The sequence below is a fragment of the Syngnathus floridae genome, chromosome 8 (genome assembly GCF_059516105.1).
Source record: "Syngnathus floridae isolate MCC-2025c chromosome 8, RoL_Sflo_1.0, whole genome shotgun sequence".
NCBI classification, from domain to species: Eukaryota; Metazoa; Chordata; class Actinopteri; order Syngnathiformes; family Syngnathidae; genus Syngnathus; species Syngnathus floridae.
Genome location: NC_142420.1, coordinates 15843539 through 15863357, shown reverse-complemented (window position 1 = coordinate 15863357; position 19819 = coordinate 15843539). Strand labels below are relative to the sequence as shown.

At 46.7% G+C, this 19819-nt stretch overlaps 1 protein-coding gene and 1 long non-coding RNA gene across 5 annotated transcripts in view; one reads left to right on the top strand and one right to left on the bottom strand.

Moving 5' to 3' along the window:
• itgb2 (integrin, beta 2) overlaps positions 1–19819 on the top strand; it is a 112125-nt gene that overhangs the window by 26866 nt on the left and 65440 nt on the right. For 3 of the 4 annotated variants that reach the window (XM_088383352.1, XM_088383350.1, XM_088383351.1), the window contains exons 4-6: positions 11154–11355; positions 14559–14729; positions 14820–15058. In XM_088383352.1, the coding sequence (XP_088239478.1) occupies positions 11154–11355; positions 14559–14729; positions 14820–15058 (612 nt within the window). Of the gene's footprint in view, positions 1–11153; positions 11356–12941; positions 13254–14558; positions 14730–14819; positions 15059–19819 lie in introns of those variants that run through there. The other variant, XM_088383353.1, reaches the window with a different exon arrangement.
• Positions 8317–13168, bottom strand: LOC148394692 (uncharacterized). The gene is made up of 3 exons (XR_015859914.1): positions 13142–13168; positions 8778–9002; positions 8317–8659 (listed from the first exon to the last, which is right to left on the bottom strand). It is a non-coding gene; the product is annotated as an uncharacterized LOC148394692 (long non-coding RNA).

Here is a 19819-nt window from a genome sequence, read left to right as displayed (position 1 = left end):
TTCTCGCACAATTTGGAGGTGTGTTTGGGCTCATTGTCCTGTTGTAGGATGAAATTGGCTCCAATCAAGCGCTGTCCACTGTGTATGGCATGGCGTTGCAAAATGGAGTGATAGCCTTCCTTATTCAGAATCCCTTTTATCCTGTACAAATCTCCCACCTTACCAGCACCAAAGCAACCCCAGGCCATCACATTACCTCCTCCATGCTTAACAGATGGCGTCAGGCATTCTTCCAGCATCTTTTCATTTGTTCTGCGTCTCACAAACGTTCTTCTTTGTGATCCAAACACCTCAAACTTGGATTCATCCGTCCACAACACTTTTTTCCTGTCTTCCTCTGTCCAATGTCTGTGTTCTTTTGCCCATCTTAATCTTTTTCTTTTGTTGCCCAGTCTCAGATATGGCTTTTTCTTTGCCACTCTGCCCTGAAGCCCAGAATCCCGCAGCCGCCTCTTCACTGTAGATGTTGACACTGGTGTTTTGCGGGTACTATTTAATGAAGATGCCAGTTGGGGACCTGTGAGGCGTCTGTTTCTCAAACTAGAGACTCTAATGTACTTATCTTCTTGCTCAGTTGTGCAACGCGGCCTCCCACTTATTTTTCGACTCTGCTTAGAGCCTGTTTTTGCTGTCCTCTGAAGGGAGTAGTACACACCGTTGTAGGAAATCTTCAATTTCTTAGCAATTTCTGGCATGGAATAGCCTTCATTTCTAAGAACAAGAATAGACTGTCCAGTTTCAGATGAAAGTTCTCTTTTTCTGGCCATTTTGAGCGTTTAATTGACCCCACAAATGTGATGCTCCAGAAACTCAATCTGCTCACAAGAAGCTCAGTTTTGTAGCTTCTGTACCGAGCTAAACTGTTTTCAGATGTGTGAACATGATTGCACAAGGGTTTTCTAATCATCAATTAGCCTTCTGAGCCAATGAGCAAACACATTGTACCATTAGAACACTGGAGTGATAGTTGCTGGAAATAGGCCTCCATACACCTACGTAGATATTGCACCGAAAACCAGACATTTGCAGCTAGAATAGTCATTTACCACATGAGCAATGTATAGAGTGTATTTCTTTAAAGTTAAGACTAGTTTAAAACGATCTTCATTGAAAAGTACAGTGCTTTTCCTTAAAAAATAAGGACATTTCAATGTGACCCCAAACTTTTGAACGGTAGTGTATATATATATATATATATATATACTTTATACTTTAATATGCTTGTATACTTTTTTTTAAATCTTTTTACAATGTCCAGCAGCCCCACTCATTTTTATACCCTTTCTTAAGTTTAAGAGAAAAAATAGGGTTCTGACAATTGGAGGGAACTCGCGAGCTTGCGTGTTCGTATTGTGTTGTTAGCGCCGTTTTTTGCGCACGCGTCAAGTGTGAAAAAACCCAAAAAACATTTTAATATCACGCGATCGACCAGCGGTGACCAGGCGATCGACCGGTCGATCGCGATCGATGTATTGGGCACCCCTGCTCTAGACCCTTGGACCTCTGTGTCACTAAAAGACTAGCGTTTTGCGAACGAAGGTTACGAGACGGAACATAAGGAACAACTAGGTCGACGAGATATGAAGGCGCTAAGCTATGCAGTGATTTATAGGTTAATAGAAGAATCTTGAAGTCACATCTTAAATGGACCGGGAGCCTATGTAAGTTGGCTAATATTGGGGTAATGTGATCAAATTTTCTTACCCGTGAGAGCAGCCTCGCAGCAGCATTTTGTACTAACTGTAGTCTTTTTATGCTGGACTTAGGAAAACCAGAGAATAATGTATTACAGTAGTCCAGGCGAGACGTGACGAACGCATGTATAATAGTTTCCGCATCACCGGTCGAGACGATCGGACGAATCTTAGCAATATTACGAAGGTGAAAAAAATGCAATTCTGGTTATATTCTTAATGTGCTTTTGAAAGGAGAGTGTTTGGTCAAATATTACCCCGAGATTAGTTACAGTATCGCTCTGAGTGATAGTTATAGTGGTTTCCTTAAATAAGTGTTGATAACGAGTTGGACCAATTATCAACATCTCAGTTTTATCTGGGTTAAGACGAAGGAAGTTGAGAGACATCCATTGCTTGATCTCCGCAAGGCACGCTTCAAGATTACAACAGTCCCGCGGCTCTGTCATCGATAACGGCATATATAATTGGGTGTTATCAACGTGACATTGAAAACTAATATTATATTTACGTATTATGTCCCCAAGCGGAATCATATAAATATTAAATAGAATTGGTCCAAGAACCGATCCCTGCGGGACACCACACGTAGCATTATAGAGCTCAGAGGACGTATTGCCATGGACCACTTGGTGCGTCCTGTCTGATAGATAGGAATAGAACCAGCCTAGTGCTAACCCTGAAATACCAACACGACTTTTAAGACGCCCTAATAAAATATCGAAGTCTACAGTGTCGAAGGCAGCACAAAGATCGAGTAGTAACAATACAGATGAAGTATTTGAATCCATAGCTATGAGGAGATCATTAGTCACTTTAGAAAGTGCTGTCTCAGTGGGATGATTAGCTCTAAAACCAGACTGAAAAGAATCATATCGATTATTGGCGATCATGTAATCAATAAGCGGAGTCAAAGCGAAGAGCTGCCGGAGGTGCCCTCGATTGTCTTCGAGGAGGGTAAGCTGCAGTTCCTTCATCCTGAATTGGTCCACGAGAAACCAGATAGCCGCTGTCAGCTAGGGTGTCACCGAACCACCACTTTACCACGAGTCAGCATTGCTGCCGACATTGCACCGATCCACCTGTCGATCTCGCGCTCCATCCTCCCCTCACTCGTGAACAAGAGCCCAAGATACTTAAACTCCTCCACTTGGGGCAGGATCTAATCCCCGATCCGGAGATGGCATTCCACCCTTTTCCAATCGAGGACCATGGACTCGGATTTGGAGGTGCTGACTCTCATCCCGACTGCTTCACACTCGGTTGAGAACCGCTCCAGTGGGAGCTGGAGATCACGGCCTGAAGAACCCAACAGCACCACGTCATCTGCAAAAAGCAGAGACGCAATGCTGAGGTCTCCAAACGCCTCGGCTGCTCCTAGAAATTCTGTCCATAAAAATTATGAACAGAATCGGTGACAAAGGGCAGCCTTGGCGGAGTCCAACCCTCACTGGGAACGAATCCGACTAACTGCCGGAAATGCAGACCAAACTCTGGCATCGGTGATACAGGGACCGAACCACCCTTATCAGTTGGCTCGGCACCCCGTACTCCCGAAGCACCCTCCATAGAACCTCCCGAGGGACACGGTCGAACGCCTTCTCCAAGTCCACAAAACACATGTGGACTGGTTGTGCGAACTCCCATGCACCCTCGAGGATCCGGCTGAGGGTGTAGAGCTGGTCCACTGTTCCACGGCCAGGACAAAAGCCACACTGCTCCTCCTGAATCTGAGGTTGGACCTCCCGATGGACCCTCCTCTCCAGCACCCCTGAATAGACCTGACCAGGGAGGCTGAGGAGTGTGATTCCCTTGTAATTGGAACACACCCTTCGGTCCCCCTTCTTAAAGAGGGGAACCACTACTCCAGTCTACCAATCCAGAGGTACTGTCCCCGATGTCCACCTAATGTTGTAGAGGCGTGTCAGCCATGACAGCCCCACAACATCCAGAGCCCTTAAGAACTCCGGGCGGATCTCATCCAGCCCCGGGGCCTTGCCACCGAGGAGTTTTTTAACTACCTCAGTGACTTCGACCCCAGAGATTGGAGAATCCGCTTCAAAGTCTCCAGGCCCTGCTTCCTCAATGGAAGGTGTGTAGGTGGAATTGAGGAGGTCTTCGAAGTATTCTCCCCACCGACTCACGACGTCCCGAGTCGAGGTCAGCAGCACGCGATCCCCACTGTTAAGGGAGTCGACGTTGCACTGCTTCCCCCTCCTGAGACGCTGGATGGTGGACCAGAATTTCCTCGAAGCCGTCATTCTCCATGGCCTCGCCAAACTCCTCACATGCCCGCGTTTTTTCCTCACCAACCGACGAAGCCGCGTTCCGCTTGGCCATCCGGTACCTATCAGCTGCCTCCGGAGTCCCACAGGCCAAAACGGCCAAAACAGCTTGACGGCATCCCTCACCGCCGGTGTCCACCAGCGGGTTCGGGGATTGCCGCCACGACAGGCACCAACGACCTTACGGCCACAGCTCCGGTCGGCCACCTCAACAATGGAGGCACGGAACATGGTCCATTCGGACTCAATGTCCCCCGCCTCCCCCGGGACGTGGGAAAAGCTCTGCCGGAGGTGGGAGTTGAAGCTCTTCCCGACAGGGGATTCTGCCAGACGTTCCCAGCAGACCCTCACAGAGCGTTTGGGTCTGCCAGGTCGGACCGGCATCTTCTCCCACCATCGGAGCCAACCCACCACCAGGTGGTGATCAGTTGACAGCTCCGCCCCTCTCTTCACCCGAGTGTCCAAAACATGCGGCCGCAAATCCGATGACTCAACTACAAAGTCGATCATCGAACTGCGGCCTAGGGTGTCCTGGTGCCAAGTGCACACACGGACACCCTTATGTTTGAACATGGTGTTCATTATAGAAAATCCGTGTCGAGCACAGAAGTCCAATAATAGAACACCGCTCGTGTTCAGATTGGGGGGGGGCGTTCCTCCCAATCACGCCCTTCCAGGTCTCACTGACATTACCCACGTGAGCATTGAAGTCACCCAGTACAACCATGGAGTCCCCAGAAGGAGCGCTCTCCAGCACTTCCTCCAGGGACTCCAAGAAGGGTGTGTACTCTGAGCTGCCGTATGGTGCATAGACACAAACAACAGTCAGGACCCGTCCCCCCACCCAAAGGCGGAGGGAGGCTACCCTCTCGTTCACCGCGGTGAACCCCAATGTGCAGGCGCCCAGCCGGGGGGCAATAAGTATACCCACACCTGCTCGACGCCTCTCACCGTGGGCAACTCCAGAGTGGAAGAGAGTCCAGCCCCTCTCGAAAGGGCTTGTAGCGGAACCCAAACTGTGCGTGGAGGCAAGTCCGACTATGTCTAGTCTTTTCTGCCTCGCACACCAGCTCGGGCTCCTTTCCAGCCAGAGAGGTGACATTCCATGTCCCAAGAGCCAGCTTCTGCAGCCGGGGATCAGACCGCCAAGGTCCCTGCCTTTGGCCGCCGCCCAGCTTACACTGCACCCGACCCCTTTGGCCCCTCCCACAGGTGGTGAGCCCATGGGAAGGGGGACCCACGTTTCCTTTTCGGGCTGTGCCCGGCCGGACCCCATGGGTGAAGGCCCGGCCACCAGACGCTCGCCTTCGAGCCCTGCCTCCAGGCCTGGCTCCAGAGGGGGGCACCGGTCACCCGCGTCCAGGCGAGGGAAAACACAATCCATTTATTTTATTCATCATAAGGGGCTAGTGAGCCGTGGTTTGTCTGGCCACTCACCTAGGACCCGTTTGGCATAGGTGACCCTACCAGGGGCATGAAGCCCCAGACAACATGGCTCCTAGGATCATAGGGGCTCGCAATGCCCTCCACCACGATAAGGTGATGACTCACGGAGGGGGCGGTCTCAACAAACACAACTAAATCTATTCCAAGCGGATAACAAAAGCCCCACATCTTAATAGGAAAGAAGAGCCGCTGAAACGGCCGCGATCAATTTGATCCCGGGTCTTGAAAAGGTAATTACACCGGGGTCTGTTTGCTTTAAAAGGGACTGGTGTCCGGAAATGACGGAATTAATCTAACAATAGATTAGTTACCTGAAAAGTGGTTAGACTTTGAACGAATCTTCTTTTCGTACCGGCTTAAATAAATTCTCGTCTTTGCTGTGTTACAGCAGAAGGGCTAAAGTACAGAATTTTTTAGTACAGTACAAAAAAGTACAGTTTTACCCTTGAAACGGATAGCTGGCCACTACATTAGATAAATGCACGATTTGACATTTGACGATTTTAAAGAATGACTTCAGGCCCCGAGGCAAAGAAAGCTTGAGGGGACTAAAGTACAGTCCCATTTTGATTCCAGGCTTGAGTTGAGTAATCAAATACAGTCAAACCTCGGTTTTCGACCACAATCCGTTCCAGAAGGCGGTTCGAGAAGTGAATAGGTTGAATTCCGAATCTATTTTTTCCATTACAAATAATGGAAAAAAATTTTAATCCATTCCAAGACAAAAAAAACGCCTTTTTGAAGAATTTGCGCATTTTTGTCCGATCGCGCAACTGCAGCGCACCACCGAACGCGCAACCGTAGCGCGCCGCCAACCGCGTAACTGCACCGCACTGGTCGCATTATTGTGACAGAGCCGTCACTGAAATTTAGAACATATTTTCAAAGTCCCGATGTACTTTCCAAAATTTAAGTGGACCTCAGTGCGCAGGGAGCTTAATTTGGTCCGATCACTCAACCGCAGCCCGCCAGGCGCTCACTGTCGCATTGCTTTAAGAGCGTCTTTGTGTTTTAGGATGGCTTTACTGCTCCCACTTGCTTTCTTTGGACGCATGATGAGGGGTTAATACGATCCTCAAAGTAATGAAAATACAATAACGAATGGAGTCAGTCGGCATCCGGGCCGCGCGATCGGGTTTTCTCGGGTCCTTTTGGCTCATCTCGCGAGGTTCGACCTCCGAGTTTTGTTCGACAACCGAAGCAAAAAATCTCAAATTTTTCGTTCGAATTCCAATTTGTTCGAGAACCGGGACGTTCAAAAACCAAGGTTTGACTGTACCATAATAGGAGATGAGCCAGATAAGCTTGTTGCCAGCTTGTTGTCAGCTACAATGAGTCTTTACTTTGTCATTTTATTTTGTCTTATTTCATGGATTGTGCATGGGCTAATGTCGAGGCAAAGTAAGTTTGAGGGGACCAAAGTACAGTCCTATTTTTTTACAGACTTGAGTTACATAATCAAATACGGTAACTGAAGATAAGATAAATGCTTTTTGCCAGCTGCAATGAGCCTTTAATTTGTCACTTTTATTTTGTCATATTTAAAGGATTGTGCATGGCCTAATGTCTCTTAGTATTCAAAGGGAGACAAAAGCCACAATGGTACGTTTTTCACGAATAAGCTCAGTTATATAAAATTTATTTGATCAGGAAAATGAAAAAAGATTCTTTTGACAAGGTTTGACTGTATTGTGATCATCAACAATCTACTGTTTTGGCCCGAATACAAGACGCCCATGATTATAAGATGACCCCCTCTTTTTCAAGACGCAAAATTGAAAAAAGCCTTTTTGAACACCAAATTTAATTTTTATACAGAAAATAATTATAGTACATCTGAAACAAACAATTATAACAATATATTCGAGAGAAAAAGCATGTTATTTTGCCTTATTCAAATCACGCAAATACTGTCTATCACACAGATATCAAACTCAAGGCCCGGGGGCCAGATACGGCCCACCACATCATTCTATGTGGCCCGCGAAGACAAATTGTGCATCACATTCGTGTGTCATTACTAGAATTGCAAATTGTCTTCACTTTTAATAATATCTTTTTTTTAAATATTTGAACAGTTTTTACTCGTCTGATTTGAAAAGGAGTTATTTGTCAGTTTGTTTTATAGCTTTTACTGTATATAATAGTGTTAAGAGTAAAAGTGATCAAGTCATCGCAAAAATCACAAAAAAATCTTATATAAGCCGCACCTGACTATGAGCCGCAGGGTCCAAAATTTTGGAAAAAAGTCGCGGCTTATAGTCCGGAAATTACGGTATATATACATAAACACACACACACATATATGGATGCCGTTGCGGCGGGCGGGGGAATGCTCGCGAGTCGCCAAGGCTAACGTTGCCTGGCCAGCTGGCCGGCCACTCCCCCATTTATAAAAAAATAATTTTCTCAACGGATTTACACGAATCACAAAAATACTTTCGACGGAAAAAACACGGAAATCCGCGGAAGCGCGGAAAATTCTCATCCCTGTGAAATGGACTGTAAACAGTGATATTTCACTTTAAAGCATCACAAAAGCTAACAATACCAGTCCAACAACTCATGGAAACCTAACTTATCTAAACATTAAGACAACAACGTTAGATTTACCAAAGAACATTTTTCTGAACAGTAGCCAGCAACAACATACTCAGTTAATTCTTGAGTCCTTGAACCTTATCGGAAAGGTCTCCAAAATTTGAGTAGCACAGATCAAATGCGTTGGTCAGTCCCAACAGATAGCAGCAGGCTTTGCTAAGATCTCCAAGACAATGATCCCTTCAATCACAATACCAACATCGACTGACCCCCATCTTTGTTTTGCAGCATGTACATTTTCATGAACTCCCCTGCTGACTCCACTTCAACATAATTTTAGAACACTTTGTCATCAGCATAATTTATTCTTCCACGTAATTTATTTCTTTGCAAACAAAATTGACACAGAAAAAGGTATTTCATGTATTCAAAGCAGGACAGATAGTAAAATCAGTCAACATCGATCTGAATGTTGGCGACTCGTACAGTATCTAATGTCTACAGATAAAAAGCAGCTTCTTCTTTGTGTGCAGGAAGGAAAAAACAAACTCTACTGCAGCAATAATGGTCAACCATGAGTGCATTGTTAAAAATGACAAAAGCTTCAGTATTATAGTAACCTCAAAGTCCTTGAAGAACACACTGGCATCTTCTCCCAGATGGTCAATGAGACATCTGATGACAACCAGGTGTCTGTTGAATGAGGATTTGACTGTAGAAGAGTACATCTTTCGACAACTAATAAAATGCAACACTACATATTCAAGCAAAGCTATTATTTTTGGGGAAAAACTTTGATACCTTCACATACCTGAAGTAGAACACTCATTCGTGCCCGCTGTCTCTCTCTTGCAGCACCTTTCTTTGCTTGAAGTGCTTACGCAGGGCACCCGATGTCTTAAAGGAGCAAGGATATCTTAAATGAAGGCAATGGCCACGATCACTGTACCCCGCTTGACACGATAATGTTCGAGATTTCCCCTTTTGAAGAATGCTTAAATGTGCAGCCCTTACATTGCCATGCATGAGCCGCCACCTTAAAAAGGACGATAAACAGTGTTACAATATGGAACAAAAACATTGATTTAATAGTATTTAAATTTTTGGACCAGATGTATTAAAATTGTATGAAATTATTTCATTTCATTAATGTAAAATCTACAACTATCTTGGAAAACACACAAAAAAGAAGACAACACGACTTAAAACTAGTATTTATTGAGTTTAGCTTTCATGCAATACACGGAAAAAGTTGTCTTTTTCAAAATTTTAAACACCTAATCCTTCTCTAGATACCGTAATTTTCGGACTATAAATCGCGTTTTTTTTCATAATTTGGGTGGGGGGGCGACTTATACTCAAGAGCGACATATGTGAATTTTTTCGCAAATTTTGAAAATTCAAAAATCCACGATGTAGTGAAACCGCGATAAACGAACCGCGATGTAGCAAGGGATTACTGTCATTTGACCTGCAAGTGACGTCAGCAGCACGGCGGTTGTTTACATAAGGACAAAGGATTCTATCACGGGATGACGAAGATGACGACGGGCCCCACGATGATTTGGAGTGACACAAGGTTTGAAAAACGTATTTATGTTATAGTTATTTGATATATTTTATTTCGTGTAGCAACTTGTATATGTTTTTATCATTACAGTTCAGTAGTTGTTGGCTCGTTGAACTCTTGTTTTGTTAAATAAAGAGCTGTTTACCAAACCCACGTCTTTCCTGGTACTTTGTTAACGCTACAATATAGTTGACAAATAAATTTGCCCCAAAAGCGTGATTTATACTCTGGTGCGACTTATGTATGTTTTTTTTTCACTGTATTGTGCATTTTATGGCTGGTGCGACTTATACTCCGGAGCGACTTATAGTCCGAAAATTACGGTATTATAAATACATCCCATTTACTTATTCTGCTATTATGTGTTCGTTCACCGCCACTCTATCAGCATGCAGTTAACTTGATATCCTCATTCAGAAAAATTATGAACTTTTGCCCAAACATCCCGACAATAATTACATCTGTTGTAGAAGCCATGGCAGACTAACATATGCCTTAGCATGTTGTGTAGCGCTTAATTACAAATAAATTAGTCACGTTTTGGTGATGTTTGCTCTATAAATGGTATTAGCTTAATGAACCGTGTGATAACAGAGCAATATCTTGGCTCGAAAACATTAACAAAATTAGCTAACAGCATAATGATGACAACGTTTATATGCACATTAAATCGTTGTCCGTTGACCGTTTGCAGCACGCTGTTATTTCAAAAAGCAGTGACGGTAGATATCCCATGATTCCACTCGAGAGTGCAAAAACTACTAATTTTCTCAAGTTGTTAGAGATTACAAATATTGAGTAAGAGTAAGTAATAATTGTAGTTGACGAAACCGATTGGTATGATTGGCCCATACTCAAATATTCTGACTGGTATTTACTAAATATATTTTGAATATCTTAGAATTATAATTAGTTTGTCAAATACTAATTTATTTTGTCAAACAAGCTTAATAAATATAAGGCAAAAATAACTATCTAATTTTTCAACATTCATTTTGATATATCCAACTCAAATGATCTGTTTTGTGATTTTTCGAGATTTTAATAAGTTAATATACTTTTTTCAATATTGTGATATATACTAAGGCCCTGAATGACTTTATAGAGTGTATCTGATTGGCACAATTGCCTCACCAACTTTCTGGTAAATATCTATCAAAACCTGCCAAAATTAATTTCAACCCATATTTGGCAGGTGTTAATTTAATACCCAGACTATAACTGATCAGTTAATGTTTATAAAGGCACAAAAATCAAAGCTACTTGGAAATGAAAATTTATGCTATGACTTTACTTGTCGGCACACTTGACATCAAATGAAGCACTTGTGGCCCCGGAACATGACTATACATTCTACTATTGTCATTAATTTTTGCAAAAGAGTTTAATTGAATTAAATTTTTATATCATTCATAGTATTGTAATGTTATATATTATTCTAATTATATTAATGTTAATCTTATAATAAATAAGATGAAAGCTTTGATTATGGTGCTCTTTGGTTGTGGTGCCTCAAATTCAGGTGTGTTGTTTTCGCTTTTGTCATGTGCATATACACAAACAAAGTTTAAATTAATATGATTTAATTTTCTCTTATTTTACATGTCATCTGAAAAGAATTTCACCAAAGCAGGTGAGCAGGAATCAGCACGCTGTGAAACCCGATTTAAATTGATGGAAAGAGGGTGCAATGAAGAGGAAATTATCGACCCTGTGAGCAGTCAACAAGTTGAGAAGAATGAACCTTTGTCCACATCATTCAATATGCAAGAGCCTATTCAGCTAAGTCCACAAAAGATAAGTCTAAAACTGCGACCTGGTGAGTTTGATTCCTGATTTAATCACACTAAGAGTCTGTGATATGTTTTTTCCCCCGTAAGAAATAATTATGAATGTTATGGCATGACGACTTTGGCTCACACTGACTTTGGTCCTCCTCACAGTTAGGAGGGTGCCGGTTCGATTCTACCTCTGACCCTCCCTGTGTGGAGTTTGCATGTTCTCCCCGTGCCCGCGTGGGTTTTTCCCGGGCACTCCGGTTTCCTCCCACATCCCAATAAACATGCTTGGTAAGCCAATTGAACACCTCAAATTGCCCCTAGGTGTGAGTGCGAGTGCGGATGGTTGTTCGTCTCTGTGTGCCCTGCGATCGGCTGGCAACCAGTTCAGGGTGTCCCCCGCCTACTACCCGATGACTGCTGGGACGGGCTCCAGCACGCCCGCGCCCCCCGTGGGGACAAGCGGTACAGAAAATGGATGGATGGATACAAGCGGCCGAAATGAGTTTTCTCTGCAGGATGTCCGGGCGCTCCCTTAGAGATAGGGTGAGAAGCTCGGTCATCTGGGAGAGATTCGGAGTACAGTCGCTACTCCTCCACGTTGAGAGGAGCCAGATGAGGTGGCTCGGGCATCTCATCAGGATGCCTCCTGGACGCCTCCCTGGGGAGGTGTTCCAGGCATGTCCCACCGGTAGGAGACCCTGGGCTCGACCCAGGACGGTCTGGAGAGACTATGTCTCTCAGCTGGCCTGGGAACGCCTTGGGATCCTCCGGGATGAACTGGATGAAGTGGCTGGGGAGAGAGAAGTCTGGGAGTCCCTCCTAAAGCTGCTGCCCCCGCAACCTGACCCTGGATAAGCGGAAGAAGATGGATGGATGGATGGATGGATGGATGGATGGATGGATGGATGGATGGATGGATGGATGGATGGAATCTTCATCTTCCATGTCACTTATAAACAACACCGCTGCTGACTCCGGAAGTACATGCGGCACTGACATCAGACTCATTGTCAGTGGCGGCTCCAATTATTCCACAGGCGTAACCCTAACCCGGCCAAACTATGAAAAAAACTGTGACTTATAAATGAAAATAGAAACAGAATATATGGTATGTCCTTGTTCTCCCCGTGCCTGCGTGGGTTTCTTCCGGTAATTTCAGTTTCACAGTCCAAAGATATGCATGGTCGGCCTATTGAGCACTCTAAATTGTTAGTAGGTATCATTATAACTGCGGATGGTTGTTAGTCTGTATGCCCTGCAATAGGCTGGCAACCGGTTCAGGGTTTCCGCCACCTACAACCTGAAGTCAGCTGGAACAGGCTCCAGCACGCCAGCGACCCTCATGAGTGCAAGCGATACTGAAAATGGATGGATTCATTTATTTATTCATCCATCTATTTTCCATACCGCTTGTCCCCTCGGGGGTCGCGGGCGTGCTGGAGCATATCTCACCAGTCATTGGGCTGTAGGCAGGAGACATCCTGCATTGGTTGCCAGCCAAACGCAGGACACACAGAGACAACAAACATCTGCACTCACACCTACGGGCAATTTGGAGGGCTCAATCAGCCTACCATGCATGCTTTTGGGATGTGGGAAGAAACCCGAGTACCCGATGAAAACCCATGCAGGCACGGGGAGAACATACAAGCTTCACACAGGGAGGCCTGGAGCTGGAATCAAAACAGCAACATCTGAACTGTGAAGCGGATGTGCTAACTGGTGTACCACCGTAGTTGTTGTACTAAGTTCATCTTGTTTTTCCTTTTTTCAATCACTTCACTGGTTTCTTTTATATCAAACAAATTATTTAAGGTTCATTACCTGACATGTTTCGGCGGTTTCTTCCGCCTTCATCAGAGTGTCACCGATGTGATTGTGACGCGTCTTTATCAGCTGATGGATGAAGGCGTGGCTCACCCGTCAGATTTGACAGGTGAGTCACGCCCTCTGCTGTCCATTCACCTCTCCAGAATGCTGTTCCAGGTTGTAGAGAGCTTGTAGGCTCCCTCATCCCTGTTGATGGTGTACCACCGTACCACCCTCATTTTTTCAATTATTCATTCTGATTAAGGTATTAAGATTTTGAAAACAAGACAATCAAACGTAGTATCAGCCAAATCACAATGTAAAGTTGTGTACATAGAATACGTATAATCATCAATTGTATATCGTACTGTGATTAAACATAAACAATAAAAACACATAAAAATAACACGGAATAAAAAAAAGTATATAATAACAAATAGTTCCATCCATCCATTATCTGCACCACTTGTCCTCATGGGGGTCGCGGGTGTGCTAGAGCCTAACAGAGATCGGGCAGCAGCGGGAGACACCCTCAACTGGTTGCCAGCCAATCGCAGGGCACACAGAGACGAACAACCATTTGCACTTGCCCTCAAGGTAGAGTGCTCAATTGGCCTATGCATGTTTTGGGGATGTGGGAGGAAACCGGAGCGCCAGGAGAAAGCCCATGCAGGCACGGGGAGAACATGCAAAGTCCACACAGGGAACCAAAGAAAAATGGAGTTGAACCCGTAACCTCTGAACTGTGAGGCGGACGTGCTAACCAGTGCTGCACCGTGCCGCCCATAAAATAGTTAATAATCATGAATAATAATAATGATAAAATAAGAAATATGTTAATAAACTAATGGGAAATTGAAAGGGAATAAAGAAAACAGTAACAGTTCACAGCACGTCGCACACCTATGCCAGGTGTTGCATTCAGATTGGTCACGGCATCTCCTAATCAGGCCCCTTCATATTAGACAGGTATTGCTCCCATTTCAAGTAAAAGGTTTTATTTTATTCCATTTCATTGTATACATTTAGTTAGATTTCAAAACTTGTAGGTTGTTTCAGAAGGAATGGGCTGCATTTGAAAAAGTATTTAAGGGTGGGTGGCCGGATGGCTGTTCTCCCAGTCCCAGCCTTTGTCTAGCTTCGCCAGTGGTAGCTCACCAGACACTGCTGGTCACACTCGTCACGTCTTCCAAATATCACAATCATTTGCACATTTTACTTTCTTGGACACCATACTGAGCAATATAGAGCAAAAATAAAAAAGACCCCGGAAGTATCTTGATGTGAAACACATGACACAAACAGTGACCAATATTCACACTGTGTGAGAGAAAAGCATAACTGTGTGCTCAATGTGGTTTAGCTGGCTGTTTGCAAATTGTAATTAATGACTGTGCATGAACTGCATATTGTTTTTTTCCCCTCTGCACAGGACGTCCAACTACATTTAGTGTTTCATTTAAAAGAGTTCAAGGCTATCCAGTGGACCTCTACTACCTGATGGACTTGTCTTTCTCTATGAAAGATGACTTGGAAAATGTCAAAGAACTTGGGCAAGACCTTTTTGCAGCTCTCAAGAAAATTACACAACATGCTCAAATTGGTAATATTACATCTTGAATGATCTTGTACTCTGACAGTATTGCAAGAAGAAACGTGAAATATGGGACTAATGTCACTTTTTTAACTTTAGGATTCGGTGCCTTTGTTGATAAGACAGTTCTTCCGTACACCAACACTAACAAGAAGAAATTGCAGAGGCCATGCGATGAGAATTACCAGTGTCAAGCTACCTTTGGCTACCGACATGTGCTTAGTATGACACCAAGGATTGATGAGTTCAAAGAAAAAGTAACACAGCAGTTAATTTCTGGGAATTTGGATTCTCCTGAAGGGAGTCTTGATGCTATCATGCAGGCAGCTGTTTGTGGGGTAAGGGCTCAAGCGTTATTTGTATTTATATTAATGAATGAATGAATGAATGAATGAATGAATGAATGAATGAATGAATGAATTTTATCTCAAACATGTAAAAACTACATCAATAAATATATTCAGTTAGCAAATAGGTGGGGGAGAACACTGTTAATAATAGCGGCCAAAAATGAACACATTTTTAATTTCTGTACAAGTAAGTATACTTGTACCGAAAAGAAGAGAAATACGCTGTGTTGTCCTCACTGCAGAGTAGCAACTAAAGCTAACCAACAAGTTAAAGTCTGATGCAACAACCAGGAGTCTGTGTAGTAGTTAACATTTTACTGTCGTTTATTGAAGATTCCAGTATTACATGGCAGAGTGAAAACTGCAACAAAAAAAGGTTTGACTGTTTTTAGCACATAGCGTTAGCATAGCATATAGCGTTAGCATTTTAACAAATAGCATATACATACATGTAAATAAAAACGATCTTTTTAAACTATTAATTACCTTCTCTTTCAACATTAAACCCAACTTAATCTAACAATTATTCAACTCAAGAATAAACTTTACTCATGACTTTGCTTCTAGCATCCCTCACGGTCAGAAATTAGTTTGTTGAAACTCTTTTTGAACAGATAGAAAAAAGGCAGGACGTAACTGAGAACAATACTCCGTCTATGTGTCGGACACCACGGCGGGTGCCGAAGCCACAGGTGCGGAGGGCAAAAGTGCAGAGCCCGGGAAGCGAGGCCACCCCGGACCGTCCCTTCCCTCCGATCATCTCAGACGAGACGTGAAAAGTGGGATGGACCTTCATAGAACTCGGAAAGCGCAGACGGACGGCAGACGGGCTGATTACCTTGCGTTTTGGGAAAGGGCCGACGAAGCGAGGCGCCAACTTGCGGGACTCCGCAAGTAGTGGCAAATCCCGCGCCGAGAGCCACACTCATTCACCTGCCCTGTACACCGGGGCCAGCGTTCGGTGCTTGTTTGCCTGTCGCGCGTAGCCTGAAACTGAGCGCAGAAGAGAAGCCTGGGCTCTTGCCCAGACCTGATGGCAGCGGCGGACACAGGCCAGGGCCGACGGACACGTCGCACTCCCCTCCTGGTGAGTGAACAAGGGCACCTGGTATTCGAAGACGCAGTGGAACGGAGAAAGTCCTGTGGCTAAGCTGGGAAGAGTGTTGTGAGCGTACTCCACCCATGGCAGCTGCTTGGCCCACCCGCGCTGATCACTGGCGGTCATGCAGCGGAGAGCCTTGCCCAGCTCCTGGTTGAGTCTTTCTGCTTGCCCATTAGTCTGTAGGTGAAACCCCGAAGAAAGGCTCGCCGTGCACCCCAGAACTCGACAGAACTCAGGCCAGAATACGGCCGCAAATTGCGGGCCGCGGTCCGAGACGATGTCCCGCGGGATGCCATGATAACGGACAATCTCGCGCAACAGGATTGACGCGGTCTGTTTTGCCAACAGAAGCTTGGGCAAGGGGAAAAAACGAGCCATCTTACCGAAGCGGTCCACCACCGTAAGTACCTCCGTGTTCCCGTCCGAGGGCGGAAGCCCCGTGACGAAGTCAATTGACGGGCAAGGGTTGGACCAACCCAGTCAGGGGACCATTAGGAGTGCTACTGTGGTTACATATGGGACAGGCCCGGATATAATCGCAAATGTCCACCCTCCAGGTGGGCCACCAGAAGCTCTGGGCCACCACGTACCTTGTGCGGGCAGGTCCGGGATGGCAAGCAAGGCGGGAGTCGTGTGCCCACTGCAGGACTGATGACCGCAGGTCCTCCAGGACGAACAGGCGATCCTCCAAACAGTTGCTGGGACCAGGTTGGTAACGTGAGGCCGCCTCCACCTGGCGCTCGATCCCCCATGAAAGAGCCGCGACCTAAACAGAGCTCGGGAGGATAGTGGGAGCTGGGCTGTGCTCCTCTTCTCCTCCAGGAAACACACGAGACAGGGCGTCTGCCTTCGCGTTGCGGGATGCCGGTCTGTAAGAGAGCGAGAACTTGAAACGGCCAAAGAACAGGGACCACCGAGCCTTTCTGGCATTTAGTCTCTTGGCTGATCTCAAATACTCCAGGTTATGGTGAACAATGAACGGTAAGGTGGTGCCCTCTATCCACTCTTCCAAGGCCAGTTTGACGGCGAGGAGTTCCCGATTGCCGATGTCGTAATTGCGCTCTGTGAATGACAATCGGCGAGAGAAGAAGGTGCACGGATGGAGGCGATTGTCCTGGCTGCTGCGCTTGGACAGCACAGGTGGACGCCCACATTTGAGGCGTCCACCTCGATCACAAATTGTCTCTCAGGTTCGGGCACACGAAGGATCGGGGCGGACGTAAACCGCTTATTTAACTTGTTGAATGATCGTACCGCCTGTTCCGTCCATTTGTATGGAGAGGCAGGGCTGGTGAGGGCCATGAGAGGAGCAACCACTGTACTGTAGCCGCAAATGAAGCGGCGATAAAAGTTCGCGAAGCCCAAAAATTGTTGCAGCTTTCTGCGGGACTCAGGGACGGCCCAAGACCCGACTGCCCTCACTTTTTCGGGGGCCATCGAGATGGACCCCGTTCGTATCACGTAGCCGAGGAACTTGACCGAGGGAACGTGAAACTCGCATTTCTCCGCTTTCATGAACAGGGAGTTCTCAAGGAGATGGCGCAACACCACCCTCATGTGGCCGATGTTAAGTTAAAGTTAAATTAAAGTCCCAATGATCGTCACACACACATTTGGGTGTGGTGAAATTTGTCCTCTGCATTTAACGCATCCCCGTGTGATTTTGATCCATCCCCTGGGGGAGAGGGTAGCAGTGAGCAGCATCGGTACCACACCCGGGAATCATTTGGTGATCTAACCCCCCAATTCCAACCCTTAATGCTGAGTGCCAAGTAGGCTGGCAATGGGTCCCATTTTTATAGTCTTTGGTATGACCCGGCCGGGGTTTGAATCCACAACCTTCCAGTCTGAGGGCGGACACTCTACCACGAGGCCACTGAACATGTGTTTGGTGGGAGAGCGGGAGAAAATGAGGATGTCGTCTAGGTACACAAAGTTGAAATGATTTAGCATGTCTCTTAGCACGTCATTGATGAGGGCCTGGAAGACGGCCGGGGCATTGGTGAGTCCGAACGGGACCACCAAATTCGTAATGGCCGCTCGGGGTGTTGAATGCTGTCTTCCACTCATCACCTTCCCGGACGGGCACCAGGTGGTATGCATTACGGAGATCTAATTTAGTGAAGACGGTGGCTCCCTTGAAGCTCTCAAAGGCGGAAGAAAGGAGGAGCAGTGGATAGCGGTTTTAAATAGTGACGTCATTGAGTCCCCGGTAGTCTATGCACGGGCGGAGCATGCCGTCCTTTTGTCCCACAAAGAAAATTCCTGCTCCTGCAGGCGAAGAGGAGTGCCGGATGATCCCTGCCGCCAGAGAGTCACGGATGTACTCGCCCATTGCCTTGTTCTCCGCAGCGGACAGTGAGTATACGCGGCCCTTGGGGGGAGAGGTGCCGGGTAACAAGTCGATTGCACAATCATAAGAGTGGTGAGGAGGAAGCGCAGTTACCTTGGTTTTGCAAAAGACATCTCCACGTTCATGGTAGAGGGCCGGAACCTTGGAAAGGTCTGGCCTGGGACTGGGTGAGGACCCTCCGGTCGCGCTGATGGCCGCCTTCAGGCACTGATCGCTCCACTGCCGCACAATTCCCACCTCCCAGTTACGCACAGGGTTGTGCTGGCGCAGCCAGAGGTGCCCCAGAACGAGTTGCTGCCCTGGGAGTGACAGAAGAAAAAACCGGCTCCGTGATGGACGTTACTTCGCCGATCAGCTGACCATCAATGAGAGTGGCAGGAATGGGGTGGCTCAGGGGCAGGAGTTTAACTCCCCATTGACGGGCCAGCCCTAGGTCCATCATATTGCCCTCCGCACCAGAATCCACCAACACTGTCACGTCACGGTCACCTGCAGCAAACCGAATGCGAGCTCGCAGCGTGAACGTGTTGGTATTGGGAGAATGGGTGCCGGTCGAGCTCATGCGGATCCCCCGACGCCGCGTGAGCCCTGGCCTTTTAACGGACATCTGGCAGCCCGATGATCCCCCTTCCCTCAAAACAGGCATAAGCCCTGCGTGAAGCATCTAAGGCGTTCCTCCGTGGGAAGACGAGCCCTTCCCAGCTCCATCGGCTCGGTTGGTGGTGCGCTCGGTGGCTCCTGCCCTGAGGAGGGGAAGTGGCAACGTGGTGCGCGCGGCTATCTCCGCTCATGTTCGCGCCCCCGTGTTTGGATCCGGCGATCGCTGAACAGCAATGTTGCCAAGGAGGGGCTCCGGCACGACCACGAGTCTCCTAGCCTCTGGGCCCGGCCGGGCCGTGTGCGTGGGACTGGGCGTGGGCGGGGCCGGATGACAGGTTGCATGCTGGGTTGCCAGCTCTTGGAGGGTGCCAAATACCTGGGTCATCTCCCACTGTTGCAGCTCGATCTGCCGCTGCTGTTGCTGATGCTGTTGTTGCCCCGTCTCGATAAGGGCCCGTAGATCGGCCGACAGGCTGCTAACAGCGGTCTCTGCCCGCTCCAGTCGGGACAATGCGTCCGGGTCGCTCGCTGGCTGCATGGTGCTGGTCAGCTTGTACTGTAATGAACGGACAGTACAGCCAAGTGCGGTGATGACACAGAGTTTATTGTCAAGGGGAAGGGGATCGGTGGAGGGCTGGAGTGGTGTACGGCCGAAGCCGGGTTCGTCGGGCGTGGATGGCGGACCAGGGACCGG